This window comes from Acomys minous (assembly GCF_964271855.1).
Source record: "Acomys minous genome assembly, chromosome: 1".
NCBI lineage: Eukaryota > Metazoa > Chordata > Mammalia > Rodentia > Muridae > Acomys > Acomys minous.
Window position 1 is genome coordinate 106,433,140 of NC_140483.1, and position 18,361 is coordinate 106,451,500.

The window sequence follows — 18,361 nt, forward strand, 5'->3', positions numbered from 1 at the left end:
AAAAAAAAATCACTTCTCAAAATAACTGAGAATAAAGGGCCCTTATCCCTGTACGGGCGAGTGGAAGGAATGTGGGAAGGGATATTTTCAATCCTGGTGCTCTGGTACCACGGAGTATGTTGGCAGTCTTCCGGGAACTTGGATGCAATTAGAATGAGAGTTAGTATCACTGCTGCGATACCACAGTGGGTGTGTGGGTTGATTTCCATGCCTATCTCCAGATGCTGTGACACTAAGCGTGCACGAGAGGTGTCTTCCCATCACTGTGTCCCATGCCAGGTTCAACAGGCCTTTGAGGAACTCAGGACAAGTCTGGGGGCATGCTTTTAGGTGCAAGCCCAGATTCTGAGCCTGGACCTAACACACATTTGTATCTCATCCACTGTCAGCATCTGTTCTTGAGATTAGTGATGGCCGCGTGAGGCAGCTGAGAAGGTAAGCCCTGGTCCAGTGGGGACACAGGGAGCAGTGAGAAGCTGGAGGCAGGGGAGCAACTTAGAAGAAGTTGATAAACAAAAGATCAAGTTCAGATGACGGCGCGACAGTCCAGTCCAGTTACAAGAAGGCTATGAGGTCCGGAGAAAACCCAGGCTAGGGAGGGTTGGTGACCTGTGGAGGAGCCTAGCAAAGGCAAAAGCAAGGGGTCTGCGGCTGCAAACCGCAGGGGCCAACTCTGTGAGTCACATACTCTGAGGTGGGAGGAGAAACAGAAGGCTCACAAGGGTAGACAAGGAGACCCCAGGTTTTGTGCTGAAGGAGGGACATCATTTTATTCTTCTTGAAATGGAGGCTGGGGAAATGCGGGAGGGCGTGGCCACAGGTGATTTTGCCTCCTCTGGTCTCCACTGAGGTCTCCAGGGCCAGCCAGTTGGGAGCAGATGGACCGTCCTGGCTGTCTAGTGTCAGCGGTCGTTCTTCAAAGACCTTAGATTTAGAGGTTGCCGTTCCCCTGATGGGGTGATACGAGAGAGAACCATCATCCCAATTAACTGCTTATGCCGTATTTGAAGTTAACTGCTGAGACATGGCTCGACCTCCCACGCAAGAGATTTTAGGACAACATAACATTTAGAGTCTGGCATGGCAGATTTACAGTGAGCAGAAAGACGTGAAAAAGAAATGTGTAGTTTGGCAAAGAAAAGCAGCGTGAGCTCATTTAAAGTTGGCAGGTAATCGAGAACAAAATAAAGGTAACTATTAAAGAGGTTTTTTTTTCACAATTAAAGAGAAGCCTTGCCCTTTGCACTGGGACAGCAGGCTAAGTATCTGGAGGGCAAGACCTCACTCATGGAAAACTCCAGCATGTAGCAACACAAACTCAGTTGGGAAACTTTCATTTAAGAAGAAAGTGCTTGAAAAGCAGAGGCCTAAATAGGGAGTGCAGGGCTTGCTTGTCTCAACGAGACTCCCCCTACAGCAATGTTTTCTCAGGTTCAGCTACCCAGATACTCAAAGGCTGTGGTGAAAAGGGACCAGATTACACCTTGTGTTGATAGAAGAACTTGGGATCATCTCCTAGGTGGTACTTGGTTTGAAGTCATGTAGCATGCACGAGCTACAGAATGATGGAAGCTTGCACCAAGGTTTCAGAGTGCTCAGCCACAAACTGAGTGTGTGCATGGCCTTTCTCCACAAGACTCAGGAGCCATTGTGGAAGAGGGGAAGGGAGAGGTGAGAGCCGGAGGTTGGAGCAAGACAGTGCCTTCTGGATATGTCAGGACCACTGCAGCCATGAGTTCACAGATGCTCGGGTCGCCTGCACAAGACCGGCACAAGATCAGGCCACTTGTCATTCTACCTCAGGAGGCGGAAAGTGGTTCACGAGATGGCAATTCTTTTTTGTTTTTGTTTTAGTTTTTTTGAGACAGGGTTTCTCTGTGTAGCCTTGGCTGTCCTGGACAAACTTTGTAGACCAGACTGGCCTCGAACTCACAGGGATCCACCTGCCTCTGCCTCCCAAGTGCTGGGAACAAGATCCAATTCTTAACCAGGGAAATATTGAGAGTTGATTGTGTCTGGGTGAGGGAGAGTCAGTTTTCTGTAAGAGTGTAGTGAATGCCTCACACCCAAGAGTACATGGACAGCACAAATTGGCTTCACTACAGTATTTTTCGGACCATAAGATGCACTTTCCCAACAAAAATGTGTGTGTGTGTGTGTGTGTGTGTGTGTGTGTGTGTGTGTAATTAGGGTATGCCTTATGGTCCGATTGCTATTTTTACTGTTTTTCTTGTTTTATCACTTTAAAAACTGGGTGCGTACTATGGTCAGGTGCGTCTTATAGTCTGAAAAATACGGTATGTTATGTTTTAAAATGTCAGGAAGTTGGGGGTAGGGATGTGGGAAGTGGATCTGTGAGGAGATGGGGGGGGAAGTGAGAGTGAATATGCTCAAATTACATTGTATGAAATTCTCAAAGAATTAATAAAAATATTATATTTAAAAAGAAAACATTAGAGGGCCAGCAGGAGGCCAGTGTCCATTGCACTTTGACCTGCAGAGAGAGCACTATAGACCACTTTCTTAAGCCACCAGTGGGGAGTGTTTGGAGGTTTTGGGTGGGAGGGTGAGTGACATGAGTTTGCTTCTGCAGTGTTTCCCTAGAGCCCTGGGGGAGTGCCTTCGGTTAGTCAGTTAGTAAGCTGACTGAGCAGAGGGATTAACTTCTTTCCAGGGAAAGATTGCTTTATTAAATAGAGCTGATTAAAGAATGTGCATGTGTTGAAGGAAGGCCAAGGTGTAGATCAGGGGTAGACTGCTTGCCCAACACACACAAGGCCTGGGTTGGGTACTCATCATGATAAGCAAATAAACTAAAGAAGTGTGCATGCTTGAGTGTGTATGTGTGTGTGTGTGTGTGTGTGTGTGAAAGAGAGAGAGTGAGTGTGCATGTTTGTGTATGCATGTACATGTATGTGCTCATGTACATGGATGTGTGCATGCGCATGTGTGCATGTATGAGCACAAATGTGCATGTATGTGCATACCTGTATGCATGTGCATGCGTATACATGTGTGCATGTGTGTGTGAGTGTGTGATTGTTAGACTTCATGTGCTTGCTATACAGTAAAAGCAAATGTTTCTTATTACATCACCAGATTTTAAGTTTCATCTCTAGTTTATAAAGTACCTGAGGTTTTCTGGTGACATCCATTGGGTAACTGTGTGGGCTTGCTGCACACACATGTTCTTCTTCATACATCCATGCCATTGTGTCCAGGTGTAAACAGCGGGGCCACAGGACCCTTTCCAGGTCTGTGTGTGCAAGATAGCTGCTTTCTCGACAGAAGAACTGTTTGAGGCCAATGACTCATATTCCACTTTGGTCTCATTACAGCGTTAAGTTCTAAGTGAGTGTGGCTTGCTCAGAGTTGTAAACAATTATTTTTATCTTCCTGTACATACAGGCACGTAAAGAAGTGCTTTCTAGTTTTGGCTGACAGTGGAGGCTGCAGGCAGATCAATTATCAAGGTGTTTGTCAAAATTGTAATTTTATAACTGAGACATGTGCTTCTGGAAGGGCACCAATTTCTGAGGCTTGCCTCTATTCTTGACTTTCATGGTGAATGGAAGCACCCACAGTGGCTGGTTCTGTAAATGAGCACTGTGATTTATATTGGTAATGATGTGAAAGGTGAGAGAAGCTATTAAATTGCTGGTTTGGCCTTGTCTGTGATTTTAAGTAAGAGCAGTGACAGTGTCAAACTTTGTTCTGGTACAGATAATAAGGTAGAGTGAAGCCATTCTGATAAATTTCTGGTAAATATATGCTGTTTGGATGTTTAGGCATCCTATTTATTTGGTGATTACAGATGAATAACAATGGTAGAAACGAGAAGTGCTTAACACCAGTATTTGCTATCCATGCCTTGCGTGCAGCAGTGACTTGAACATGTTTACGAATTTGTCCCCAGACATGAAGTTTGAGTAGGGAAAAACAGGTCAGGATTGTGTCAAGAGTTTTCAGTGACTTTCAAAAAATCCTGTATCCCACCTCAAGATCTCCAACTTGGCATTTCAGAATTCTAAATTATGGAAGTGAAAATACAACATGGAAAAATGAAGCAGAGGCAGGAATAGTGGCATACACCTGTACCTCTATAACCTGGAGGTTAACACAGCAAGCGGAACTTAAGCTCCAGGCTAGCCTGGGGTACCTCCCTGTCTCAAAAACCTAGCAAAGTAATATTAATAACTGCTCTTTTTGTCACAAATGTATTTTGAATCCAGTGGCTGCCTTTCTGATCTGTGTACAGTGAGACATCCTCACCCAGCTCTTTAGACAGGTATTTAACAAGGTATTTTCTGGTCCATCTGTGGTTGATGCTGTCCACTTAAACCTTCTGAATAATGCCATTTAGGGGTATTTCTTCTTATATTTTTGGTTGTGAGCCTAGCCTTTAACAGCTGAGCCATCTCTCCAGCCCAGAGATACTTCTTCTTAAAAGTAACTTTCTTCTATCAGCAATGAACAAAATGCATTCTAAAATCTCATTTGATTCTAAAATGGTAGTTAGCAGAAAATATTAGTAGGTGGTGGGCACTCGAACAATGCCTGCCAGTTGACTGCTAGTTCAACCGAAACCAGCCTTCAGGACAACTCTGCCCTCCAGATTTGTCATCTTGCTAGAATCTTCCAGCTGTGACAAATGACACCCTCTGTTTTTCTTCTTGGAGAATCTTCCCTTCCCCTCCCTTCCCTTCCCTTCCCTTCCCTTCCCTTCCCTTCCCTTCCCTTCCCTTCCCTTCCCTTTCTCTTGGTTAGCCTGATGACCTCATTCACTAGCCTGGGTCTCTACTCTCAAAAATAGAATTCAAATCCCTCAGCCAGGACCCTGTAAGCAACCCTAATGGAACTTATGACGTCATAAAAAGTTAAAGACATGAAAGCAGAGGAGGGACTAAGGAAGAGGAAGGGGATTGGCCTGAAGGGAACAGAGGAGGTAAGGGGTATAAATATGATAAAAATATGTCATGCAGATACACGAAAATGCCAAAATGCAACATTATTATACACAAACAATATATGCTAACAAAAAGACATTTTAAGCTAATGGTTTTAGTGTGTGGCCTGGATACCCAGTTAAGTCAAGACAGAAGCAACTGCAAAGCTCCCTAAATGACTCTGATGCTGAAAGAAGGCAGCAGGGAGGGGACAGTGCAGTAAAGGGCAAAGTGTGAAGGCCAGTGTCAGCAGGAACATGTCAGAAGGCAGCCACTGAATGCAGCTGTGACACATTTGGTGTGACAATAAGGCCAGAGAACTTTTAGCTCCTGTGTAACGTTGCTACCTGTCTCCTTTCCCCTCTGTCTCCTCAGCCATCATGTATGTCATGGGAGCACTTGGCCCCGCAGTAGGATACTTACTAGGTGGGCTGCTCATTGGCTTCTATGTCGATCCCAGAAGCCCTGTTCTCCTTGATCAGAATGACCCTCGTTTCATCGGAAACTGGTGAGTGTTTTCCACGTTCTGCGTTTCACCTCCTACTAGAGATGGCCAGTCAGCAGGACTCTGTAGTTATAATTTCCCCAGCAAAGAGGGAAGAAGTAGCTAGGCCATTTCCTGTAAGAGGTGGCAGGCAGGATAATCCCCCACAAACAGTATTCCTTTCTCTCCAGAGCTTAGTGTGAAGACGGAGTTATCTTAGGTGAAGCGAGAGCGAGGTGGCCAGATTCAGAAGATCTGCTGATTAAAGCGGGGATCACGGCAGTTGACTTTGAAAACAGAGGGAGGGCTGTGAACAAAAGAGTGAAGGCAGGGCTGCTAGAAGTCGGAAAGGACCAAGGGCCTCTTCTGTAGCCTGACTTTCAGATGGGATGTGTAGACATCTGAGGCCCAGATGTAGGAGCTGATCCACTCGTGTTATAGGAGTCACTACATGGGTGACAACTTGTTATAGCAGCAACAGGAAACTAATACAGAGGTGTTTGGGTCGCCGTGTCTAAAGCAGAGTCTGGGAAGAGGGCATCTGTGACCCCGAGGGGACTTTCCTGGAAGATTGCTTTAACCATGTCTCCCGTTACCATTTCTGTGCTTTAGAGAAAGAGATAGGTTCTATCCCACATAAGTTTTTATTGCTCTGATAAAACACTGACGGAAACTAACAAAGGATTCATGTCAGTTTGCAGAGTATAAGTCCATCCCTGAGGGAAGCTAAGGCAAAAACTGTTAAGGGGCTCAAAGCAGAAACCACCGAGGAATGCTGCTTGGTGATATGCTCTTCCTGGCTCGCTCAGCTTGCATCCCTACATAACTCAGGACCACCTGCCTAGAGGTGGGACCATCCACAGTAGGCTGGAGCCACCCCACATGCATCATTAGTTGAGAAAATGCCCATGGACTTGCACACACCCCAGTCGGATGGAAGTGGTTCTCTCATTGAGATTGCCTCTTGCCTGTCCTCACAGGCTCAGATCTCTGGCCCTACTTTCCCATTGTTCCACTCTGAGCAGGTCTTTTCTTTTTGGAAATAATTTGCTTCCCAATGTGTGCTGTGCAGTTAACTGTCCTCTCACTTGCTAGGCTTTAGGAGTCTTGCTATACAAGTGATGCTCAGGAGTCAGGGGGAGTTTCAGTACTAGGTGGTCCACTATTCATCTGCATAGCCAGACTTGTGTTCCAGTTTCTCAGTCTCAACTGCAATAAAATGGGTATTTCGTTATGACAACAAAGCCACTAACTGAAAACACTGATGTCCCAGGTCCATTTTGCAGATCAGTAGCAAGTCTAAACTGATGGATTTTTCATCTCATGGCAAAACAGTTTTTGAGTGTTGGAAATTGTGTGTGTCATATAATTATTTAGAAGCCCTACCCAATCTTATTATAGGATAAGAACCCTGCAGCTCTGTGGTTGGTGGGAAATATGCTGAACACAAATGTCTAAGCAGTTAACAGATATTAATGAGGCCACTTGACCGCTTTGGTTTTTATCTTAACCCTCATTGAAGCTAGATAGACTAAGACCAAGGCCAACTTGGCCTAGAGAGTCTTTAAGTCACACCATGAAGGGCTTTGGCCAGTGGTAGGGGAATAATAGGGGATGCTGAGGGCTTGACGGATAGCGAAAAATCTTCTCTCAGTCATTTTCATTGCAGTTCTGGAATGAGTCAGAATAGAAATAGTTTTTGTTAGAACACACATCCCTAAGATATACTTACGAATGCCCAGTGTTTGTCCTGTGTCCTGCCTAGATCTCCTGAGGTGAGCGTGGTAGGAAGGGAGCACAGGGCTGGAATGCCGGAAGCGGCAATGAAGGATAAAGGGTAGGGAGGGTGGCAGAAGCCTTAGTCCGACTTGAGCCTCGTGCTGTCATTTCCTGGTTTTCCAGTGGGCAGGCATTTATTCAACTGGTGGCAGAGTGGTTCTGTGTGGAGCACGGCGCTGAAGCTGCATTCCTCTAGTGTGCCCCTAACACCAGCGTGGAGTTGGGGAGTTGACTTCTCTGTGCCTAGGTTGTAGGGTCGTTGTGAACAATGAGTTGACTATGGAGAGCTCTCAGTTTTTCTGTTGTGGATGCCCGGCATGTCTGGCCTTCGGTTGGTTTTTTTTGCAGTTCAGAAGGGGCTTGAATGCAGGGTCTCTCACAAGCCTGGCAAGTGCTCTGTCCCCATGAGGCATTCCCTGTCTTCTCTTTTAGCCTTTTCATTTTCAGACCCAACCTCACCAACTTGCTCAGGCTGGCCTTCAACTCACTTGTAGCTAAGGCCGGCACTGGACTTATGGCCCTCCTGCCTCAGCCTCCTGAGTAGTTGGGAACAGGGACCTGGACCACCTGACCGAGGCATCTTCAGGGCTTTGAATTTTATCAATAGTCAGATAATTGTATCTGTCCACTTGATGACTTAATAGTAATTCTGTAAACAATTGTCAGTGTAAAACTGAGTCTGTTTTAAAATGAATTTGAATTTTTCTCTATTCAGTAGTCTTTCTGGTGATAGGTTTCTCATTGAATGCAGTACTTAGCATCAGGGATAAATTTTCATTAAATAGAGGCAGAAGGAGTGAAGGGAGAAATTATGCTGGTATTTAATAGACACTTACTGTGTGTCCAGCATTATATTAAGAGCTTTACACACATACTCATTTAAGGCTTTAACATCATACCCTTTTCATAAGTCAGGAGTGGAGCCATTTGTGAGCCTACTGCACACCATTGGCCCATCTGAATAATGGTTCGCAAAAGGAATGTAAACATCTGGGCCTTTCAATGTTAACTTTTACTGAGTGTCTTTTTCCAACATATGCTGGACATTCTCCTGTCATGGCTTCTCCCAGAGTGAGTCCTCTTCAGCAGTGTGTTCAGGGCTGTCATTATCTTATATTTCATATAGCTATTTCTTGAAGCTATTAAAGAATACAGATTGCTTTGCTTTGCTTTGAGTTAGTCCCAGGCTGCCATGGTTTTATTTGCTTGTTGTAATTCTTCTTTTCTTCTGGCAGAACATTAGGGTGTAGCTCGAGGATTGGCAAAATAGCTTGGTGGGGAAAGTTGCTTGCTACACAAGCCTGGCTATTTGAATTCACTCCCCAGAACCCATATAAAGGTTGAAGGGGAGAACTGATTCTGCAAAGATGTCCTCTGATTTTCACACATGTCACATGGCATGGGCACTACCCTCATATCAAAACACTGGTGTTAAAGAAACATCTGAAAAAAAAACTTTTTTTGAATGATTGCATGAGATTTCGCATCATTATGGGCTGGGGGAAGGTTAGAAGTCCAGCCTTAGAGCATATTTACATTAAAAACAAAACCAAAGTAGCCACTGCCTGCTAACTGCTGGTTTGGAGAGGCTATTTCATCAGGTCTCTTATAAGCATCATCTTATTTAAGTTTGAGGACTCTCAGAAGCATTTTTTAAAACCATCTTTTCAGATGAGAAATTCAACTGGGAAAAGTAAAGTAATTCCCCCAAGATGTCATAGCTATTAACCCATATGTGTCTGAACCCATATGTGTCTATGATGCAGCTCAGGAATGTCCTGAGTCCACCGCCTGCCAGCTCAAGGAGGGGGCGTGTGAGGCTTAGCTAGTGACGAGGCCTGGGGAACTTTAATGCCAGAGGTCAAATGGGGGCGCGCTACGGGTAGTGACTGATGAGGGCATGTGAGCAACCAAGTTCTGAAAGAGCCATGATGGCCTAGTTTTGTCCCCCAACATGCCACCATTTGCAAACTTTTTCTTTTTCAATTTATGTATTGAACACAAAATTTCAATCCCTAACCTGGCCAAACTACTAGATTGACAACAATACATCCCCCACCCCGGAAGCTTTCTGGCATACAAACTACAAAAAAAGATTCAAGCTCAGCTGCAAACCCTCTTGCACTTTTGGGAGGCTTTTTCTTACATCTTTGGCCTACAGTGGCTTTAGGTTCTTCACGACAAAGATCAAATCTAAATGTCCTGATGTCCATCATGTTGTCAAGTACTGTAAAGGCTGGATAAGTGGGGACAAGCAGTGCATTGTGAAGCACTTGAGAGAGCATTTGAACACATCAGCAACCCCAAACACACTGGACATGAGGTTGGGGTCTAGCTTCAACCACCAGCATAAAAAAAGACAGACAGACAAAACACATTTGACATGAGCTTTTTGGTTTCTTTTAAGAAAAGAAACGGGGTGCATTGGGTGGTGGTGGCATAAGCCTTTGATCCCAGGACTTGGGAGGCAGAAGCAGATGGATCTCTGTGAGTTTGAGGCCAGCCTGTTCTATAGAGTAAGCTAAGGACAGACAGGGCTACACAGAGAAAGCCTGTCCTAAAAAAAAAAAAAAAAAAAAAAAAGAGGTATCCTCAAGGCAAGCTATGGGCTTTGTTGTTGTTGTTGTTATGTTTTGTGTATCTAGTAAATTTATTGTAGCTAGGTGTGATGGTGCATGCCTGTCATCCCTAGCACTTGGGAGGTAGAGGAAGGCAGTCAGGAGAGTTAGGGTCACCACGAAAGAATAATCAATTGAGGCCATTTTGGGTTACATGAGACTCAGGCTCAAACAAAGCAAAATGAAACAAAAACTATTATGAAATGCACACTGTAGCAGAATTGACCATGTTAGCAGATCCAGACTTCTTGAACGGCATTCTAATTAAGTTGTTAGTATAATAGTCACTACTATATAGTCTGAGTGTAATTATGAATTTTCTAGTCATACCATAGAAAGGCAAATGACCTCTATTTTCTCTGTTTGTTCAATTTTCTTCTGCCTTATAGTTGATGAAGGTAGCATGAGTTTTCTGTAGTTTTATCCTGACAAACCCATTTCTCTGATTTGTTCTTACTCCCAAACTGAAGCCATAAATGCTACTCACATTTCCCAATTTTTTAGGTGGAGTGGATTCCTCCTTTGTGCCATTGCAATGTTTCTTGTGATATTCCCAATGTTTACTTTTCCAAAAAAGCTTCCGCCTCGACACAAGAAAAAGAAAAAATTTTCTGCTGATGTCGTTGATGACGATGATGTCATCAAGGAGAAATCAAAGACAAGTGAGCAAGTGAACAAAAAAGTTTCTTCAATGGGCTTTGGAAAGAATGTCAGAGGTAAAGTATGTCTCTAAGTAAATACATGCATGGTGCTTGAGGCCAGTGCTCTGCCAGGTGTGGGTCCAAAGAGGTATGGCTCAACGGTAGGGGGCAGTCCTGGGGCCTTGAGTGTGATGCTAAGCAGAGCCCACAAATAGGAACTGTGTGGCTCCACCCCAGTGTCCCTCACAGGTGTTTGGTGATGGCTGGCCAGGTAAGTATTGGATAGGAGAGGAAGTGCTACAAGTGTCACTTTAGAAACTTGAGAGACTGGTCCTTTTGAGTGAGGTGGGAAAGAGCAGGTGCAGGGAAGGGCAGTGACACAGAGTGGCAGTTAGGAAGAGAGACAAATGAGAACCAAACATAATGGCCACCCTGTAGGAGGTTTGAGAATTATTCCGTTAGGTCAAGAAGAAGCCCATCTCTTGAGGTAGCATTTGCTGTAATTACTGATGTCTGATTTCTAACATTGTGATCACACTGGGTAAAGGATGGTTGTTTTAGGTGAGCAGTATGGTAGCATGGGGTGATCCTTAGGTAAGTATGAAAATTCACTAGACAGGAATATTATTCTTTGGTGGCTCTATCAATTGTCCCTGTCTGGCTGTCCTGGGTGTTTGTGGATTGAACTGTCCTATTTTTTTCATTTTTATTTTTTTATAAAAACAATGAGTTTGGCATACATTTAATCCAAGCATTTGGGGGGACACAGTGGGGGGGCAAGGGAAAGGGCAGGGCAGGACAAGGTGATTTCTATATGGAGAGGCAGAGGCAGGCAGATTTCTAAGATTTTGAGGCCAGCTTGGTGTATATAGGGGGTTCCAAGCCAGCCAGAGCTAGGCAGTGAGACCCTGTTTTAAAAAGGAAAATGATGATAGTAACAACAGCAATGAATTCATTAAAGTTAGATTAAACAATATAAAACCTAAACACCTTAAATTGCTCCTGAATGGCAATACGTACTCTTTGTTTAAGGCACCTGCAGTGATTCCCATTCATTGTTGTCAGTTTTATTTCCTGAATTCTCTGAGTTCATCTTTGTATAAATTATAGAGCAGAGTGTTTATCAAGTGCTTATGATAAAATGACTGTGACATTTTGACTCTGTATACAGTGAGACAGAGGGATGGGGTGAAGTTACTAAGGTGTCATAGAGTTGTCCCCACAGCCTAAGGATGATTGAAGACTACTTGATAAGAGCAACTGTCTGATCTGATCGCCTTCCTTCCCCTGACTTTGTGACAGTGTGTTCTGTTGTAACTGCCAAAATGACTTCGGACACTCCAGGAACACAAGGGCATTCTCTGGATGCTCATGTGGCCTGAGCTCATGTAGGCCAGCCCATCCTTTTCACAGCTGTATTATTGTATGGACCATTACGACAACCACACAACTGATTCTTCCTAAACATTGATTTCACTGTGTGTGTGTGTGTGTGTGTGTGTGTGTGTGTGTGTGTGTGTGTGTCTACATATACCCTTGGAAGAGTCCAGAAGAGGGCACGGAGTCTCCTGGAATTCAAGTTACAAGTGGCTATGAAATGCTTGAGGTGGTGCTGGGAGTTCAACTTGGGACCTCTACACAATCAGCACATACTCTTAACCACCGAGCCATCTCTCCAGCCCCCACAATTGGTTTTACAACTTAATTGAGATGATGAAGTTGGTGTTAAGTAACTTAAAACATACAAACACATTTAGAATCTTAATTTGGGGGAATACAGAGTAGATTCAAGGGAAGAGATAAAGGCACGGTTAGAAGTGTTTATAGTTTATAAATTAGGACTTCAATGTGAAGTGTATCAGTTGGATTTATTCATTATATTTTATATCGTATGTGTAGGAGTGTTTTCCTGCATGCATATCTGTATGCCACTTGCATGCCTCCTGCTTGAAGAGGCCAGATCCCCTGGAACAGAAATAACGAGTTTTGAGCTGTGCACCAGGAAACTCACCCAGGTCCTCTGCAAGAGCAGAAAGTGCTAGTCACTGCTAAGCCATGTCTCCAGTCCCAGAGGCTTTTTCCAGATGCTTCAGCTGCCCTTTCTTTTTCATGGCTCTCTGCCACATTCTCTTCCCAATGCTCCTCAAAACTCGAGAGCTTTTTCTGGGGGGAGGGGTTCTACCATCACATCAACATGAGAAGAATCTATTGTGGAACTTAAGCCTTTTGTGTGTGTGTGTGTGTGTGTGTGTAATTTTACTTGCTACTTCATTAGTTTCTTTTATTGCAAGGGATTGTGGGTTTCTGAGTTTCCATACGTGTGTGTGTGTGTGTGTGTGTGTGTGTGTGTGTGTGTGTGTCCCCTAAACACATGTGTATTGTTGGCTTATGAGATCAGTTTCCACTCTGATTATCTTGCTCATATTTCTGGTAAATTCCCCTTTTCACCTCCTTTCTGGATTTGGATGAATGACCCCACGTTTGTGTAAACCTTCTGCATGGGACGTGCCACTAATTTACTATTCTACTTGTGCAAAATGGATTCTCTAGCTGGCTGTGGATTGGGAGCTCAAGACAGAGTCTCATGCAGCCTAGGCTGGGCTTGAAGTCATTATAAAACTGAAACTGCCTTTGGACCTCTGCTCCTCTTCCCTCAACATTTGACTGTTCAGATTACGAGCCTAAGCCACCACCCCCAACCTTAGTTTGCTTTAATGGGACATACTGGAAATATCTTCACTAAAAATGTCTTAAGCCACACTGACACTGTTGGGATGATGTTTAGTTAAGGAATTTGAATCAGTTCATTTATCTTGTACACCTTAGAGTACCTACTGCAAAGCAGCTGTTGGAAGTGATATTCTAATATTTAATCCAGCCTGCAGAAGGACAAATACAACCTCTGGGGATGAACTCAGCCTTGGCGGAACTTACATTACAGAGCCAGGCTCCTGGGGGGAAGGTGTTGCATCACAGAATGGTTTAGATTTCATTCTGAGTTAAGTCTGAATTTGAGTCCCACATGCTCTTTTCTCTTGGTTTCTTTCGTCTTTATTTTATTTTATTATTATTATTTTTTATGTCCATCAATATCAGCTCCTTTAAAGAGGAGATAGACAGCTTAGCTATCGGTTTGTACTTCCTTAAAAAGAAAAGTGATTTAGGTTTTACAGAGTAGTGCCTTTTTGGTTTGTTTTATTTGTAGACAGGGTCTTGCTGAGTCACTGAAGTTGGCTTGAGACCCTGGATTCAGGTGGCCTCTTGCTATAGCCTCTTAAGTACCTGGGGCTAGCAGGGTGTGGTCGCTCTGGGTAGCAGGGTGCCCCTTTAGAAGCTCTGTTGCTGAGAATGCTAGAAGAAAACCCATTTCACTTTCTACTTTTTGCTTCCCACTTTGATTCAGACATTGGAAAAATCTGACCCAGGTTCCTAGATCCTTATAAATTATGTAGAATGAGGCTGTTGTAAAACACCGCAGAGAGTAAAGCCAACATTTCAGTGTGTCTGCATCACCTTTCAGCAAAGAGATTAACATTGATCCCATTAAAATCTTAACAAAAATACTTACATGGATCAATTTTCCTGTGGTTTGAGGCCTAGAATTTAAAAATCTTTTCTATTTAACTGAGCATCTTTCTGTATAGGAAAAAAATGGGGGCAGTTAATTTTCCTTTGTGCCTAGTTTTAATCTTAATTGTTTGGCATTATTAATTTAACATAAATAGAATTTCCTTTAGCTAAAATTTTGTCTGTGTTGGTGTTCAATATGTTTATAAACATAGTCAAATGAATCATTACTTTTAGGTGATGAGTTAACTTTAAAAGAATTATTAAAAATTACAGATTATTATTGTTGTTGTTGTTGTTATCAAAGGATAATGTTAAGGTCTGGAAGACAGCTCAGGCAGTAAAGTGCCTGCTGAGTGAGCACGAGAACCTGGGTTTGGGACCCCCAGAATCTGTAAACTCCAAGTGTGGCAGTGCACACTCAACCCAGTTCTGGTGTGAGTGTGGTAAGGTAGGGATGAACCTAGGCAGATCCCATACAGTTTCAGACTTGGCTGTGGCCGGTATGAAATGAGTGAGCAGTATTTTTCAGAATTCTCTGACAGGGCTGGGACAACTGGAGAAGCACAAAAAGAACACGCTGTGAGCCACAAGAAGGCTAGGCTGTGCCCCAGCTGTAGAAGCTGTGGATTTGATCCCCCGGCACCACAACGGAACCATAAAGAGAGGATGGGACTGCCTGAGGGCAGGAGACTGCATTTCATGGAGGGACACAGCCAGCCTCCTGATCCCTGTAGAGGTGAAATAGCCAAGCATCCTGGTACAGCATGAAGTGCAGAGGGTAGATGTGTTTGGAAATGCTGAATAGGTTTCTTGTGCTTGACACATTGAGCAAATATGGCAGACACATGGATGGTAAGGCTTGGGAGGTAGGGGTGTGTGTGTGTGTGTGTGAGTGTGTGCGCGCGCGCAGGCGCGCGCGTGCGTGCATCTTGAGGTCATTTTCCTGAGGTACCCCAGCCTTTCTTGGAATTCCTTCCTCATTGGGAGCTGCCGAAACATTCTGAGAGGGACATTAGGTAGGTTAACGGATGGAAGGAGATGTCCAAGGAAAAGGTTGTGGACAGAACCTAGGTGAGGTTCGCCCGGAAGACAAGGAAAAGACAGCCTGCTACACTGGCCCCTGCCTGCTTAAGTGCTTTTCATTTGGCTGCCAGAGGCACCTGGTAACCCTAACTCCTCAGTTTGTAGCATCCATCTTCTCCCATCGCACCCAGAGTCACCTGCCCCCTCGGACTTCCTGGACCTAATCCCCGCCTGTATTTTCCATGCCATTCCCGTCTTTCAGTCTCATCTACAAACTGCTTCAACCACCGCGGGCTCATTGCTGCTCTGGACATAGTCAGCTGCCATTCCTAGGCGAGGGATGGTCCTCTCCACAGCCCCTCATTTGCTTCAGTATGTTTCTCGCTGAGGCCTCCCTTAACGACTCAACCTACCTAAAATAGAAGAATCTCCACCCTCCCCTTGATGCTTTGGAGCTCCCTCCCTTCTTTACTTCCGCCTCAGCTCTCATCACACACCGTGATGCGCAGGTGTCTATGGGAGATCAGCTCCAGGAAGACTCAAGCCTTTTGTGTGCATAGACATAGTGTTTACACAATCTTTTTTGACACCCTCTTACAGACTTCGGGTTACCTCTAGATTTCTGATTAGCCCATCGCAATATAAAGACCGTGTGAATAGGCTACATTGTTTGTGGATGATGCTTCTGAACAGTGACAAGAAAAGTCCCCACATGCTCAGCACAGATGAGTTTTTTTTCCTCTTATTTTTCTCTGTGGTTGGCTGAGACCACAGGTGCAGAGCCCAGGGTGATTCAGGGCTGACTGGACCTTCCTTGTGTCTTTGTCGTCATCTCCTCAGTGAGAAAGCCAGCCCAACCATGGCAAGGATTTCCCTACCCCCCACCCCACTCCACCCCATTGCTGAGTTAACCCCACCAAGTGGAACTCAGTAAATATTTCATGAATGCTTGCCCAACTTAGTATTTATTTTAAGGTCTGAAAACATTCAGACTCATCAAAATGGATCACTTGTAATTTTTTATAATGTATCAACACGCGATTTTAAAAAGCACTGCATAAATCTCAAAAGCCACAGAGAGACAATAAAATACCAAGGAACTTTCACCCGAGCACGGAGCTCATCGTTAGCATTCAGACTGAATGAGCCCAGATCTTCTCCTACGCTTTCATCGCTTTCATCGCTTGTTATAAACTCTGCTATATAAAGCCGCTGGTAACCTGGGGCTCTTTCTAGTATGGGTTGTAGGATGAAAATTTCTACTGAAATTTTAGGCGAAAAATGTTGCTCAGCCGTAGAATGCTTGCTTAGCACGTTCAAGAGGCAAGGGCTCCATACACACACACACACACACACACACACACACACACACACACACACACACACACATTTTTTATTTGGAACTCACTTTGTAGACCAGGTTAGCCTCAAACTCACAGCGATCCTCCAGTCTCTGTTTCCCAAGTACTGTGATTAAAGACATGAACCATCACATCCACCTTGACCTTAGCATCTTAAACAACCAGCTAGGTCTCACAGATGCTGTGGCTTGAGGGACCACACAAAAGACTTACTGCTTCTTAATATACAGTAATAAGAAGAGCTTTGTTTCCCACTAAGAAACTAGAGTACTGCTGCTGCTGCTGCTGCTGCTGCGGATGAGGATGAAGATGAGGTTGATAATGGAGAATTTTTTACCTTGTTGACCAGGGGACTCCATCTTACAGCCATGTTTAATTTCCTTCCCCGCTTTTTATGTTTTACTCTGTTTAAGTTTTCTTCATTTCTAATTCTTTGTTTTATTTCCAGTTTACCTTCATTCCCTTGAGCCTATCTTTGTTTTGTTGGGGCAGGCCACCCCCTTTTTCATTAGGACATATTAATTAATGATGTGCTAAAAGGCAGGTGACAACAGGCTGGAGGAAGAGTCCCTAAGAATGAAAGCTCTCAGTTTTGTAGCCAGTGCAAACTGAGTGTGGAGTTACACACATGGGGAGTTTCCGCTTAGAAAGCCAGAAGACAATGCTCATTGGTGCTCAACCGAAACAGCAAGGGCATGCCGTGGCCTGTTGACTCTTACTGATGCCTTTGGGACTGACATTTCCATTTCTGTCCATGTGTCTGTAGTTGAGTGGCTCAGAGATTCTACACCTAGGCTGGAAGATCACTGCGGGTGCTGTACACAGTGTCTTGGAGGGCTGCTCAGGGCTTAGAATACTTTTGTGGGATCTTATATTTGGGGAGCCCCTGGGATCATTGGTTTCAAGGAGAGTGCATTAGAAGTGGAGATAAGACTTGTCTCATACTACACGATAAAACTGATGCTGGTTGGTGTCTCTACCAGGTTTTTGACTCATCCATGGATTTAGAAGTACAGTAACGATAAGTGAAATAAATAGCGTGTGTCATACATCCAGCACTTGTCAAAGAGGGAGCCAGATCTCCATGAAGAAAGGTTCAACAAAGCTGTTCTAAAGTGATTTTAATGTATAGAGATAGTGACTGATGAGGGCCTATCACACCTTGCAGAGCCTTAGCTGTGGAAGGCAGTGGGTTTGGCCAGGAGGCAGAGATAGCAGTAAGGCCAGAAGTTAGGTCAAAGACATTGTTGGAATTTCCTTGGGGAAGTGAAATTTAAAGAAAAGAAAAAGAAAGAAAGAATAAAATTGATAAGTTGTATTTACTTTTGGAAAAACGTGACAGAGGAGCATTGACCTGGAAGCTGAATGCCAACAGAAGGAAAGAAACACACAAGCAGATGCTAGGGAAGGGATTTTCTTGCAACTAAAAAACATTTAAAAATCAGAATGTACATGGATGGTTAAAATATGCTGAAAGTAGCATCAGGTATTTAGCATTCATACTCATGGGTTTGAATCTTGAGGAAAATGTCAAGTTAAATTATGGATTGCCTAGTAATAGCAGCTAGCATGTCAAAATCCTTGGGCTGCCACTTATAGAGGTGATTGATTGCTCAGTTACTTATAAGCGAAGCTTACAAAGACCTCTCCCATTTATGTGCCGTATAAACAAAATACGAGGTTCTCTGAATAGCATTTCAATTATTCATCAATGGAGTTTTTATTTGCAATCTTATCTAAACCTGGTAGGAATGTTTTAGATTTATTTTTATTCATTTTTAAAAATGAAGTTTGTAGGTTAGGAGAGGAGGTAGAAGGCTTCTTCAGCTTCAAAGAGTTTCCATTCAGCTGAGTATAGGCCAGCCCTCAGTGCGTCCCATGTGTCTGCACCATGGACCCCCGCCAGCTTTGGGCCAGCCCTCAGTGCATCCCATGTGTC

The 18,361-nt window shown here is 44.0% G+C and overlaps 1 protein-coding gene across 6 annotated transcripts in view; it reads left to right on the forward strand.

The window, feature by feature from the left end:
• The window catches only part of SLCO5A1 (solute carrier organic anion transporter family member 5A1), a 121,698-nt gene that overhangs the window by 46,058 nt on the left and 57,279 nt on the right, over positions 1 to 18,361 (forward strand). For all 6 annotated transcript variants that reach the window (XM_084787860.1, XM_084787855.1, XM_084787858.1 and 3 more), the window contains 2 exons: positions 5,322 to 5,454; positions 10,332 to 10,543. In XM_084787860.1, the coding sequence (XP_084643986.1) occupies positions 5,322 to 5,454; positions 10,332 to 10,543 (345 nt within the window). The remainder of the gene's footprint in view (positions 1 to 5,321; positions 5,455 to 10,331; positions 10,544 to 18,361) is intronic.